Source organism: Schistocerca cancellata, chromosome 1, assembly GCF_023864275.1.
Source record: "Schistocerca cancellata isolate TAMUIC-IGC-003103 chromosome 1, iqSchCanc2.1, whole genome shotgun sequence".
Classification (NCBI taxonomy): Eukaryota; Metazoa; Arthropoda; class Insecta; order Orthoptera; family Acrididae; genus Schistocerca; species Schistocerca cancellata.
Window position 1 is genome coordinate 870,015,396 of NC_064626.1, and position 15,932 is coordinate 870,031,327.

Genomic DNA, 15,932 nt, shown 5'->3' on the forward strand with positions numbered 1-15,932 from the left:
AAAGAAAGCGGTTGTAACAAAAATGTTTATTAATAAAACTTTTGTCTCATCAATCATTAACATTAGTTGCAAATCTGGTTTCAAAATCTTAGTGTTACTTAAGCATTTTGAATCCTCCCAGTATTCACACATTCAATTCCATGCATACAACTTTCCTTCACGGGGTCCATACGTGTGAAATCAACCACTGGTCTGGTTCTTGACATCTCAGTTTTTGATATTCTTTTGTACATTTATAGCAGTAGTTTGCATGATAAATTGCAAAATAAAATTTGTTTGGACTTTTCATTTTTGACTTCTGTCATTCCACAGGACCCACCAAATCAAACAACTAAAAGAGTTCAAAGGAGTTGTAATAATAACTTTTCTACAACAGAAGATACCTTCTCAAAATTAAATAACCTTTTTTTTAAAAAAAAAATACTTTATTATTTTATTTCTAAACACAGTTCAATTTCATAATAGTACAACTGCTTGGAAAATGTAAATTACAGCTTGTACATTGACTGCCATGATCACCTGCCATTTTCCACATTAACAGTTCAGATGCTGCAGCATTTCGAGTGAAATTTTGTAGCAAATTACAGCAGTTTTTCTCTGTGTACTCTTTACAATCCTTTGTCACGCATACAACACAAAATCGTATTTTATTTATATTGTAGATAACAACTGCTCTATATAGTATGAATTTTGTGCCTCAAATTGCATTGCCTGTGTGACAATACTTTACTGCATTATGTTCACATTTCTGTCCTTATTTGCTTTCTAGGTGTCTAAACGATTTCTCGGTTTAAGAATGTCATCTGTTGAGAGATCATGTGTGATTAGGGAAAAACTTAAACAGGATCCAGGAAAGCACGCATGAGATTGAATGTGAACAAAAGATTTAAATTAAGTAGAATGAAAGAAAAGCAAGCACTTCAAACTGATAGAAAGGATTTAAAATTCAAGTGTGAGCAGCACAGGATAAGATAAGCTAAAATTATTAGGCAAGACAAAACATCTCCACAAAAGGGCTCTCATAGCAGTAGCAGGTCACTGGAAAGCAGTTGCTAAAGTAAGAGAGAGGTTTGTCAAATAGCCCAAGGAGAGGTAAAACAATGGTAGCAAAATTGTTTGTTGACGAGTTACCAGAACTTGCATGAAAGCTGACTGTAGCTTGGAGGCAAAAGTCTGAATGAATCAACAAAAGCTAATGTGTGACAGTTTTATCATCATGATGGCACTGGCAGGACACAACCAGGTAAAAATGAAAAAGTTACCATAAAGAATTCCCAAACTGGGAGGGTGCAGAAATACACAAAATGATGACTGTAACTGAAGCCTATGACCAGATTGTGAAGAGATGTACAGACTGTTTTATTAAAAAATCTGTTTCAACTTCACCTATTATTCCCATTTCTTTTATCCTCCATAATACACGTGTATGTAGGTACCATGCTAATGCACGGTTTATGGTGGAAAATATAGGAAAAGAAACAGTATTCCCACTGAGGACACAAGATTTAGTAGCCCTCCTTTTAAATGACTGAAAACTTTTGCGTTGCGTATGTTTAATTATAAAATTGTTTTCACCTTCATTTCAACGGTAAACTCCCTTTCATTTCTCCTATTCCATACTAATGTATTACGTCTTGTGTGTCACACAAACAACAGTCACACACATCACAGAAACAACATTTTCAAACAAAAAATAAATGCGACGTACATGTTCGTGAGAAATTTCTATTCTGTTGTCTTATTAGTGAATATTTAATTTACAATATAACAATGTTTCCCCGAAATTGACAGGACAAGATAAATGAGTTTTAATAAAATCTCAACTTACCTGGAAAAGAAGTGTTCCCACCTGTCACAACACAGGCAACAAAAATTTCTGCTTGTTTATGTTAACTGTATTTATCTTCAATGGTTCAAACATATTGCATCACTTACAATGCATACTACTACAGTGTGACAAATGAAAAGTTTTAGTGCATAAGTGGTGCCACCCATGATGATTTTTTCACAGGGTATTTGTTGTCACAATGTGATGCATGCAACCACGGAATGACCCACTTATTAATTTTTAAAACTTACAAAACTGTGCATTTTTTATTGTTTTGAAGCCTGAAGACCACCATCTCGAAAATTATTTCACTTACAGACCTGGAATTTATACTATTTTATTAAGTTTCTTACAATTTCATAACCCTGCTTCTTTTTAAATTTTGAAACTTTTAAAACAGTAACTTCTTTCTTTGGGTGGGGGGGGGGGGGGGGAGGGGAGGGGTTTCAAGGATGTATACTAAGTTGTAATGCAAACTTTAAATGACAAAAACCAAATAAGGCTATAAAATCATATAATGCTCACTTCAAAGTACCCAAGAACATGTATCTGCCTTAGTTGATCTGCACCAGCAACCCATGATACAAAGACATCCCATTTATATTAAATACAACAACCATTTCCTAGATCGTCTGAAATCCTTCCCCACCAGATACCTGGGTTGTCACCAGTGGTGCCACCGACTTCTATACTAACATCCCCCCTGTACATGGTCTGTCTGTCTGTCTGTCTGCTGCTGCTGAACATTTCCTCAGTCAGCACCCACCTGATTCCAAACTTATGACATCCTCCCTGCTCACCTTAATTGTCTCTATACTTTCAAACAGCTACTTCACCTTTAAGGGGACTAACATACAAACAGATGGACTCAGGGTGAGGCTGACTTGTTAAAATTCCTAGAATCTATATCTTCTCCCAACTAAGTTTCACGTGGTCCTATTCTGAATCTCATGCCACTTTCCTTGATGTTGATCTCTTGCTCACTGAAGTCTGGCCACGCACTTCTGTTTACATTAAACCTACTGACAAGCAACAGTAATTACATTTTGACAGTTGCCATCCTATCCATGTCAAATGTTCCCTATCTTGGTATTTGAGGCAAACATATTTGTTCGGATGCATACTCTTCACAGCCATACCCCACTATTCTCACCTCAGCATTCACTAGACATAATTACCCCACAAGCCTCACTCCGTGGCAGATTTTCTGGGTCATCATATCCAATCCTGACACTGCTGATAAAAAAAAAAAAAAAAAAAAAAAAAAAAAAAAAAAAAAAAAAAAAACCACACTTTGTCACTTAGTATTAGCCATGTCTTGAATGTATTAATGAGCTACTTCCAACAAGGCTATGACTTCTTAAAATCATGCCCTGAAATGAGATCCACTCTGAGAGTCTGCCCACCACACCTAGAATAGCTTTTCGTCACCCTCCCAATCTTCACAGTATCCCTTTCAGACCCTGTACTACTTCTGCACCCAACTCCCTAGCCTATGGCTCCTACTCCTGTGACCATCCCCACTACAAAACTTGCCCCATGCACCCTCATACTCCTGACTACCTATATCAGTCCTGTAACTGGCAAAACATATTGTCAAAGGGAGAGCCACCTGTGAAATGTCACAACATGTACTAGCTGTTATGTATACAATGTTCAGCATTTTACATCGGCATGACTACTACCAAGTTATGAGTTAGGATGAATGGGCATGGGCAGAGGGAGTATACCGGCATCACACAATTCCTGTTACAGAACATGCTCTACAACATGACAGCCGTGACCTCGGTGTCTGTTTCACCACACGCGCTATCTAGATTCTTCCCCAGACACCAATTTCTCAGAACTCCACAGGTGAACTAGCGCTAAAACATGTCCTTGGTTTTTACCACCCACCTGCCTCTAATTTACATTAATTTCTTCCACCTCAACATTTCCTCACAGTAACTACTCCTTTCTTCACTCCCTTTAGTTTTCTACATCTTTCATTTCCTGACTTGTCTGTATTTCACTGTCCCCCTCCCACATCTGGTACAACATACGACGTACTTAGCTTTTCACTCCTAGTAACTCATGCACTATGTTTTAGCAGTAATCTCTGTCTTGCATATTACCCTGTCTTCCACCTGTAAGCTCTCAGGTTTTCAAACCTCATCCGGAGCAATCACCAACAATCAGTCTTTCCTTCTCATCCTGTCTGTAAGACTCCCCTGAACTTTGGTTCTGCGTGACTTTTCCGAACTCTACTGCGTTTCCTAAACCTCTCCAGTTTCTTTCCCTTCACCTTCAACCCTTCTACTGGAAGAAAGAGCAACTGGCTCTGAAAGCTTGCATAAGTAAAATCTTTTTTTATGTCTGTTTTGAAATTTTCAGAATTAAAAAAAGTTTAGTTGAAGGAAATTTAGCATATTTATGAATTTCGTCAACTAGCACACATTCTCAAAGATTATAAACTGAATACAACAGTATAGATGTCAGGTTTGATTGAATACGGCCATTTTAAGATTTAAAAATGCAGCAAAACTGCAAAATTTTGGAAACTTTAAAAATTAATCACTTAAAAATGGTAAGCCCAAACAATCTAATTTTGGATATCATATTTTGACAGGTAGAATAAAACGCCTATAAATTACAAAATTGTAGACCATTAAGGTTTTCTTTTTCTTGGCAGCTTTCACATGGAATCACTCCATGATTCTCAAACCGAGTATTGGCGATGATTAAATTACGCTCTGTGCAAAATTCTATCAGGTGGGTTCCTCTTCATTCCTTTCCTCCCATCCACATTTTCTTACTAAAAAACCACCACTTCCTTTTCTTACTACTGAATTCCAGTCACAGTCCAGTCCAGCCACAAACTCTTGTCTCCCTTAACCATCTGAACAACATCCTTTATCTCATGGAACAGTAAAATCTCTCAATTTGTTGAGCATGCCAACATATATACTTGTACTACAGGGCAATTTCATCTCAAATGATACAGGTCAAGAGTGACTGTGTCACATCACTATTCCAAAGTTTGCCGGAAATAATAATAATAATAATGTTGCAGTGCCACATAATCTCTCTCTAAAACTACAATACTTTGAGTTTCTGATGATTCGCTAAAACACTAAAGACCTCTATAAATGAGAGTATTTGTGACAATGTTGTAACGAAAGGGAAAATCGAAAAGTTTTAATAAAGAAACCAAAGTGATAAAGATCTGAATTTATTTTCAAGTGATAAAGATCAGAATTTATTTTCAATAAATAAATTTGTTCCCAATACTATGAGACATGATTAATACATACACACTTCTTAGCTTTTTTTAAAAATTATGTTTTGAAAATATGAATAGTCACCGGATGTAAACCGCCTTGAGATATGATAAAGTGGAAGGATTGCTAACTGTCAGATATGACATTAATGCATGAAATTCTTTAACTGTCAAAATATTTGTACATAAAGATGAAAGAATCTGAAATTTTTTGGTTATTTAGAAATTATTTTCTCCAAAACCCCCAACCTGAATGTTTTAAAAATTTCACAGTACATCAGTTGATCATCGTACTAGGGGAATGTACTATCACAGTGTGCAATACTTGCCTCTACAAAATGTGAGAAATTTTTAGGTAGACCTAGCTCTACTCTCAAGCTCAAAAAAATTATGGACACAAACTGACCATGGATTTTAAGTAAATGTCATGCATAACTAGTATTTCTGAATCAAAATAAATGCTTTACAACATTACAAGTGATTGGGAAAACAATTCAAAATTTTGTTCGTAAGCATTTTATAACAAAAATGAGATATAGAATATTTATATACATCTCTCTTTTTATGATATTATTTACAAATTATTGTCTTCTGTCATGATTTCACTTCATGACTTTCCATGAATTAAAATTACCTATGATGTAACCGTCAACACACTGCACTTTTTTTTAAAAAAAAAAAAGAGAGAGAGAGATCATTTGTTTTTTCATCTGCTTCTCACTGAACTTTTATAACCGAGCTGAATTTGCATGCAGACAAGGACGATCCAACAAGAGCAATACTGGGAAACGGGAATTGCACACTGATCTTTTGATGATGGCCATTTGGAAGTATTAGCAGGACTTGGGGTGTTTTATCTTGCAGCTCTGTCCCATCTACCACTGAATGTCATACACATACGAAATGAAGCGGCTCATTATAAAGTCTTCTAATATATACTGTGGTCTCAGCATTTCACACAAAGTAATAGACTGCACTCTATGGAGAACCGTTCTTGCAATCTATGTGCAACTACGGGATGCAACCCAGTTGTGACTTGATTGAATTCCTACCACAGGCTTCATAGCAGACCACTTGTCTCTTTTTCAAATGGAATTCCCTTAATATACTTACTTAGAATTGAGAGTTTTATGTTTGTTACTAACGTTGATAAGGTGTGTACAAATTCAGAAGCATCAACAGCTTCGTGCTGGAGATTAAATCCTGTTGCAAGATGTTTACATAGATCTCCTTAACCCGTCACAATTCACTTTTTCCAAGACCTGTTGCTGAAAATATCAGTTTTTTGTCATAATTCCTGTACTACAGTGTTGACCAAGCTCAAAGCTGAAAGAGGTTTTTAAAATGAGATATTGCATCATCTGTCAGATACACACGTTTAGGAAATGCATGGCATCTAGCTGTGGCCTGCCTATGAATCTTCTGTATACGATGGGGAACTATTCCTTTCATGACTTAATGCCTAATCTCTGTAACAAACTTCTCTGGCTCTACTGTCTGCTTCACCAACTCTCCTCCCTCCAACAGTGCATAAGTTATGTCATTGTCAGTATCCTGAAGGTGTAATGCTTCAACAGTCCACTTCAGCACCAGGGCACATTGCACACTGTTGCAACCAACATTTATCTTGTGACTCTTGACATGTACACAAAAGCCTCCAGTCCATCTCTGTGTACTACTTTTGGCAAAACAAATAAGTTTCAAGTTAGTGCAGTAAATACATGTGTGTATTTCCTTCACTTGCTGGCATAAGGAGTATCATTTTGTGAACCCAATTTTTAAATTCAAGTTCTCCTTTTTTATTAGGAGATACGTTTCTCTTATTGATCTTATCATATATCTTTTACCTTTTAAACTTGTTCATCACTTTCACTAACAGAACATCAGCCTGGTTAGGACTTTATGTGCTGCAATCTTTGTCATCACTTAGGTAATATTCCAGAGCAACAGTACGCTTATCATCTTGCAACAGATGCCCACATTCTTTATTTGACAAGCTTTTCAAATCAAATACTGTGAGGAAGTGGGTATGTATTTTTTTATCTGCTGCTTAGAGTAGCTACCTGGGATCAGTGTCAGTAATTGTACCTTCACAGTATAGGTGGCTGCTGAGAGCAGAAGTTAGATTTTGAAACCACACATCATATTTCATGCACATTTCACTATCTTCAGGTTCTGCACCAACTGCATCAACATTATACACTTCACAAAATTTTGAAGATTTTGCTTGTGTAAAACTTGTTTCAATTTCTTCCACTTTTCTTTTTACATGTTTTCTTCTAGTGCTTCTTACCTTTCCTAGCCATTTGTGGGGGGGGGGGGGGGGGGATATAGTGGAGGCAACCGCAGAAATGCTAACATTCAATGCATCAACAACTTCACACCCAGAAATATAAACATCGGCACTGTCTTCTTCAGTTTCACGTTCAGGTGAGGGAGTGTTCTGGTGGGTTGTCACAATTTCTTGTTGTAGTGGGTGTAGCAATTCCTGCATAATGGATGTGATGCTAATACCATTACTTGGGGACCAAGATATTTCTGCAACACCCCTGAGAGATTTCCAACAGCTCTTAAGTCTTTTTCACTTTTCTTAGCCTAAACACCACCACCTTGTGTCTTTTTTCATAGTCCACACCTCACTCTTTCACTGCTTTATTTTCTTACTGGCATTGTATCCAATAAAAAGTTCAAACCGGACACAAAACCCTATGCAGAGTGGTTTACATGGAAGTTCTCACTCATTTGTTATAAACAGAATAGCATTGAAAACAGTGTCGCCAACATGCATATTTTACACCAGAAAATCAGTGCTGTGAAATATGCAGAAGGCGGAATTTTTTTTTAACACTTTACACAGAAAAATATTGCCGTCTGTGTTTGCTCTGACTACCAACATATTAACCAAACAATATTTTCTGTAATTCTCAAAAGTTTTAGGATGGGGTTTCGAAGTAAATAATTCATAAAAATCTTTAAAAATGCAATTTTTTCACAGTTTTAATAATAAATATTTACATGATACAGATAGCGGGAACGAAGAATATACTGTTTATAATTAGATCAGTAGTATCTGGTAACATGACAAAAGAGTGTGTGATGCGACTTTCCAAATAACGAAAAAAAAAGTAAGTTGAAAAATTAACTAAATTTTGTATTTCCGTCTCTAGATTTGTAAGATAAAGGAACCCCATTGGCGTGTGTACTTCAATCAACACACCGAGAGGGAGATTTAATGCAAAACATCTACCATGTTCCCAGTACTTTAGGTTTATTAGTAATATTATTATGCTCTTTGCTGTTTTGAGAGTTATTTACAAAATATAAGCTTTTCAAACGGCCTTACCATTTACAGAAATTAAGATAAAAGGAAAATACATTATTTGTTAACACTTATGATGTAGCAGTGTAGTATACATTTTTTCAGAGAAATCCCTGACCACAAGTTGACATGATCTGTATGATTTGGGATAAAATCACGCTACTGCGGAGGGCATTGCCTTCGTGTCTGCTATGAAAATGATCTCACTGCACTGTACACAGTATCTTACCCACATTCCTATTTTCTTATTCACTATTACAACTACTACAGCATTATCCTCCTTTGATTTTCTGTTGATAACCCTATACTGATCTGTCAAGAAGACCTTCCTGAGATTGCTCTTTGCTAGTTTCCACTGCAACTTCAACCTTTTTATTTCTGTTTTAAATTCTCTAACCGATTAAGGGATGTACCATTCCATACACCAACCTGTAGACTGTCACTTTCGTTTTCCCTCATGACATCCTCAGCATCCCCACCCATAGATCCAAATGTGGGACTATTTTACCCAAGAAGACGCCATTATCATTATGCCAAACAGTAGAGCTGTATGTCCTTTGAGGGGGGAAGGATGATAATGGCTAGAGTTTCACCTTCCTTTCAGCCATTCCCAGTAACAGCACAGCAAAACAAGGTAAGTCAATTATCCACGCTGTTGCCCCTGGAACTTATGAAAAGGATGCTGCCCTCTCCAGAAACAATGGGTTAGTCTGGCCTCTCCGCAGTTTCCCCTAAACTGCAGTTGCACCAAAGTATTGTCACCATCATTATTGAGGTACACAATCCACCTCACCTTGGTAAAGTTGTTAGTTCATGGGGAGGGGGAATGAGACATTACTGTCCATAGTCCATATGGAGAGAGAGAGAGAGAGAGAGAGAGAGAGAGAGAGAGAGAGAGAGAGAGAGAGAGAGAGAGAAAACACCCTTAGTGAGCTTAACTGGGAATTCTCCCTAGGCACAGTTCTCGCAAGATACTGTTGGGTTAATTAAGATAAGCTGTCTGTAGAGAAGAATATGAAACCATTATGCTGCAACCCTGGCATATGTCACATTGGGAACATGAGCAACCTGTAAAGGGACATTTTTCCTCACCCCTACTAGGCAACTGGAATAAGACAAAAATTGATAATATCTGTAACAATGTACACTCTGATGCTGCCATGTTCTTGGCAGTAACTAGCTTATATGTACATATTACGAGTTTAAGGAGTATTGGGGATAGCAGCCGTATTTCCTCTATTGAGTTACAATGATCACAGGCCTTCATACTGCCAACTTTTAAAACCCACAAATATGTATTCAATCCCAGGTAAGGTAGTTCTCAACATCTGTTATTGATATGCTGACGATCAGGAGAACTACATAAACCACGCTACCATTAATCAAACACAAACGTGTGTAAATACTGATACATTGTGATTCACTATTCATGGTGCTACATTGTTTTACAGAAGGACCCCTCTAAATTTGATTTTTTTTTCTGGAGAAAAGATGAGAGATGATATTGCTCACTTTTACAAGGTTAACATCACATTTTCACTTAAACCTGTCATAGATTTGATGGACCAAAAATATTAACAAAGGCAAATTCAGAAGAGTTAAAACATGCTGTAATGATACGCCGTTCACAAAAACATACCAGGGGCTATCTACTTCGAGCACAAGGCAAATAACATCACAGCACCTGTAACAAAACTAGGATGATCTAATCATCCTATTCGCCCTAGCCCATAATTTAAAGACACAAAGTAACAAGAGATCTGTATCATAAGTGATGGTTCATATTCGTACAGCATTTGGGGGTTTTCTGCTTTTCCACACACCACTCCAACCTTTCGTTAAACCAGATTCTCATTAACTTTTTTTTTTTCTTCCAAGTACACAGTCATTTCCAATACATGGACAACATTCACACTTCGAATGATAGCTGATGTAGGGGTACTTACAAACATCTGCTCAAAACCAACTGTTTTGAATTAGCCTTCGGCGGAGAGAGCCTAAAAATGATTAGTACTGAATACTGCCTTGAAATTTTGGTTATGTTGAAAGACTGACCTGTAGCTTTGCCTGAGGTGTAGGATAGGTTTAAAAATGATAATTTGGTTGTGTTGGCGAAGTTAACGAATGTGAATGCCAATAAAGATCAATATCTGATGCTAGTTATGCAGAGTAAATCAATTACGAAAAAAGGAAATTGGTGCCACTACCTTACTAAGGCGCAAACGGATGAATGTGCTACGTGCTAATGTGTTTTTTTAATAACGGAACATTTGGAGTTTAGGTTGCAATAGCTCATTTCAGAAGCAATAACAGGTCAGAGCTAAGCTCATACCTACTGTAAACAACAATAAATCTGTAACACGCCAGAATACAAGTCATCATTAAGTTATAAATTACATCATCAAGTTATATACTACAACAAATATCATGTTAATTGCTTAACGAAATGTTATACTCGGCAGGGAGGGATTCAATAAATAACTTTAGCCCATACTAAACATGTGACTAAGCCAAGTATGGTGATCGCTTATTTACGAACGCACAGAAACTTTCTGGGCAACGTGAGATCCAAGTTCGTTTATTTGTAACAAATACGCAAAACGACAAAATAATACATTTTATTTTTGTAAGAATTTCTCTTTCAGACACAATATTTTCAATAACATATACACAATCGCAAACAAATTCAATACATCAACCGGGTAACATGGTCCGAGAAAGAAACAAAAACCATAACAATAAAACCCTCTTCCTACATGCAATTTTACAAAGGATAAGACAAAACATACTTACGACATTTCTTATGATTACTATAGCACTTCCGTTGCAATACTAAAAGAAGAGAACTACCGCTTCCTCACAATCCAAAAACAACGCCACTCTACCGCAATACCTCGAAACCAGAATCGATATTCGATATACACTCTTTTAATTATATTGATTACAACTCAAAGATGTATGAAGAATGTAATGTAATGCACGTCCTGCAACTGTGGCAGAGACATTGATCATAGATTATTTATGGGAAGAAACGCTGCACAGGGATATGATCGTTAGTAATTCATGGTTTAATATAAACTGTTTAAGATATGCCAGCTAGGAAAATAGACTTCTAGAATGTGGAAAATCCAAGTCATAGAATGGTTCACAACTAGCTACCTATTTTTTTTAATTATTATATCCATGGTGGCTCAACACCAACACAGCAGTTTCAAGAATAAGGAAAAACTAAAACTAGAACCACTCATTTTTGAACCATTAATTTATTTTTCTATTATTAAATTATTGAGGCTAGTAGCAGTTTTCTTCCTCGCTGAGACAGTCTATATAAAATATTTCCACATACAGTATGGTACTTAAGACATACAACACTCATTTTAAATCTTATTTCATTGTTAGCTACGACTGTTAAAAGCATATACTGATACATGAATGTTAGAATTACGAGATCGTCACACGTCAGCAAGATATTCAGTTACGACCACACGCCTGTATGCCGAAATGTCTGCTCACATACTATCTGCGCTGACGCAACTTGGCCTGCGGTCCAGAAACTTGGGCAAATACGAAAGTTGGAGGTTTGAGCAAAACTGCTCAAATATGTGAGCGCTAAACGACATCTGAACAGAAATTTTGGGGTAATTCATCATTAAGAGAAAAGGTATTCATTGCACAAAAGCGTGCAAGCAAAACAATAGCTGGAGCCCACCCAAGATCACCTTGCAGACATTTATCTAAGGAACTCAGAACATTGACAGTATTTTCGTAATACTTATATTCACTTATGAAATTTGTCATTAATAAAGCATCCCAATTCAAAAATAACAGAGAAGTGCATAGCTACAACACTAGTAGAAAGGATGATATTCACTATTCTGGGTTAAAATTCACTTTGACACAGAAAGGGGAGAATTATGCTGCCACAAAACTCTTTAATCATTTGCCAAATTGTATTAAAAGTCTCACAGATAGCCAACCAACTTTTAAAAACAAATTAAAAGAATTTCTGAATGACAACTCCTTCTACTCAATTTTTAGATATGAAGTAGTAACCTCAAAAAAATCTGTAATGAACACTGTCAAACTGACACATTCCACATCATTTCACCTCGCAGGAGAGCTTCTGTGAAGTTTGGAAGGTAGGAGACGAGGTACTGGCAGAAGTAAAGCTGTGGGGACGGGGTGTGAGTCGTGCTTGGGTAGCTCAGTTGGTAGAGCACTTGCCCGTGAAAGGCAAAGGTCTCGAGTTCGAGTCTCGGTCCAGCACACAGTTTTAATCTACCAGGAAGTTTCAATTTACTAATTGATACATATATGTTTCTTAACATCAACTTTAACTAGGACCAGAGTTTATAAAGCTTTCAATTAATAAAGTATGTGACAGAAGGAGCCATCTATTGCTGTATGGGTTTTTACATTAAGCCTAGAAGATTCGTCTTCTACAAGATTCATAGGAGTATGTCATCACTGCTTCTTAGATTCACAACCCTTACTATCATGTGTTTGATTAGTTTAAATGCATACAGAATTTTAGGTGGTGGATCCACAGGTCTTTGCAGTCTCATAAATTTGTCGATGATGCATCTTGTATCAAGACCAAGATTCTACGTTCCTTTCGAGCCATCTCATCACCCCTGTTGTGTACTTAAAATATTCGAATTTAATTCTCTGTGGTAAGCCAATGTTTATCTTGATGTTACTGAAAACTTATCCATGATACCCTTTCTGTTAACTTTTGATGGTAAGTTTCCAAATTAAAACATCTTTAATTCCTTCATCTATCTGTCTGCGTCAATCGAAACAAATAAGTGGATAAAGTAACACCTTGGACAATTTGGGACGAAAATGGATGTTTTCGATTGACCATTTCCATTATAAGTTCTGTGTACGAGATCAGAAAGATGAAGGACTACTTACAGAGATGTTTCATGTGTACAGGCTCCACTGCTAAAGTGTGTTTCGCATCTTCCCTGGTCCAAGAGCGTGATACATAGCTTTCAAACATTGGGTATTGCCAATTTAACTTAGTTTCAACGAAGGTCTCCTTAACAACAGAGACAGGTGCAGTCACAGCATTCCAAATCATAATTTTAACTGTGCTTTTATTTCGTTTGATCTTTTAAAGAGCATTTAGAACTATTAGCTAGTTTTAGTCTTCTGATTCTTCTTATCTCTCGAAATATTATTAATCCTGTCACTATGAGTTTGTTGATATTTGAGTGGTCATACATTTTTTAATGTTGGGCTTCTTTCTGGTCATTGTTTTATTGTGACCTGTGTGCATGTCATCAGTGGGCAACAGTGTCTTCCTTGGGATCCTTTTGGTTGTTGGCTAAACCATCACATTTGGATTTTTCAGATCTTGTTTATGATGTTAAAAATTTTCATGGTTAATCATGAGTCATCCATTTATGCTATATGCCCATAACATTTCAAGCCAAGTTTTCTGTACAATGAAACTGAATTGTGCCGTCAGAGAATTTAATTCTTCTGAATTTCCAGCTGAGCATCCAGATATTTGCTAGGATCTTGAATCCAAATATTTACCATAGTATGCCATTTCATATTTTCCTTTACATTGATTGTTAGGTAGTGGTATAGTTTGACTTTAGTGGAAAGAGGTTTCTTGTTATGAATAATCTGGATGATTGTATAGACTTCACATAATTTTTCTGTAGGACTTTTAGTATCACTTTACCACTGCGTATCCTTCTAGTAATTTTATTCAAATACTTGAAGTACTGAAACCGAATGAAGTTGCAATTTCTTGTCAAAAGGTATCATATATCTACATGTTTGGAATTCATGCTCTGTTTCTTCTCATATGAGAACTGGAGGCAATTGCTATCAACAATCTCTTTAAGCTTCTCTAGGGTATGTCTGGCTGGGAATACTGAAGAAGGGATACAATCTGTCAGCTTGGATCAATGACAACGCAAGACAATACAGATAATCTATTGCAAAGATTTAAAAAACTTAGATGAATGTTGAGATACAAAGCAATGTAGTAGAGAGAAAATAAATTGTCGACATATATTGTATACAGCCATATTTCAAACATAATGTTATTTGTATCACTTTTTAGAGTAGAAAGTCCTTGTATCCTATTCTTCAGTTGACCTGTACAGATCAACTGAAGAAAAGGACAATAGTGCTACTGAAAGCAAAAAAGCGACATATGTAACATTGACATGGAATACCTATATAGGTCATCTGAAGTACAGGATACAAATTTTATGTTGTAGCTTTTTCACCTTCTCTAGTACTAGTATCCTACTGTTCTGTTGTGCTATGTAGGTCAATGAAGTACACGATTCAGACTTGATATATGTTGGTTTTTTCGTGTTTCCTAGTACTAGTATCAACTGAGGAGTACAATACTAGTACTAGCAACAATATTAATATAACATAAAATGTAAGAAACTAAACTCACCAAACACAAATTCCCAGAGAACATATGAAACTTTATTCAAAAGAAAAAAAGGAAAAAAGATGAAACACCCCCAAACACCACTAAAACCCACCATTTTCTTTAATTTTCATTAAACCACCGGCCCCTCCTCAACAAGAATCTAGCTATCAAATCTTGGTGGATAAATGTGGCCAACACACTTAAGGAAACACTTAAACAGGCAATAAGTATCTAGTAAACTCCATCTCCAAGAATATTAATACAGATGGCTCTATAAGGTTGAAATGCGACGTTTCTCTCTCCATGCAACAGATCATATAGTCCCAAGTAATCCTCTATGACATTTGTACAAACCCCAGTAGCTGAACATCTGAATACAGTGTTTATGATTGACAACAAGGTGTTGAAAGCCCATCTTCCACAAATCTCTGTATAATGAAAACCCATCTGACATCACTAGAACCTTCAACCTGAATTATTATGATAAATAATTTCAGTGCCAGATGGAATATTATGATCTCTGTAAAAAACAGTAGGTATGTTGAGGTTGGTCTTGTTTGTCACATTCCGTTATCTTTACTAAAGATCCATCCAGAATCATCATCAAATTGCAGGTGTATCTGATTCTCAAATAAATTAAAATGAGTGTAAAATAATGTTTACATAAATAACAAACGTGCGTAAAGAATTTGACTATAGTTCATGTGTTTGACGCTTTCATAGGTAGTCAATACTCACATTAGTTAGGTTTCGATCCCTTGCTTATTTGATAGTACTCAAACTTAGTTCAGCATCATGATATGTGACGTACTGCAACTGTTTTCTTCCTCACGTACTTTCACACTATTACTTTCATATGTATCATAAACTTACAACTACATTTGTTTTTGGTACAATTCTTTCTTATGTCTGTATATGGTACCTAACACTCTACAAGTATTTATCTCTCATGACTTTAGGACATGTTGATGCATCGATCCCTGGAAGAAAAAAATAAAATTAACTTAAAACTAAATCTTCATGGATAAGTATAAAGCGGCTCACTGCCTACTAATACTTTCTTGATATTCTCAACCATGTATTCATTCACTTCAGTGTGCAGTCAGGCTATCAC

At 36.3% G+C, this 15,932-nt stretch overlaps 1 protein-coding gene across 1 annotated transcript in view; it reads right to left on the reverse strand.

The window, feature by feature from the left end:
* LOC126189901 (probable small nuclear ribonucleoprotein Sm D2) overlaps positions 1 to 11,355 on the reverse strand; it is a 46,975-nt gene extending 35,620 nt beyond the window's left edge. The window contains exon 1 of the mRNA XM_049930978.1: positions 11,200 to 11,355. Within this exon, the coding sequence (XP_049786935.1) occupies positions 11,200 to 11,204 (5 nt within the window). The 5' untranslated portion in view covers positions 11,205 to 11,355. The remainder of the gene's footprint in view (positions 1 to 11,199) is intronic.
* Between the last annotated feature and the right edge of the window lie 4,577 nt (positions 11,356 to 15,932).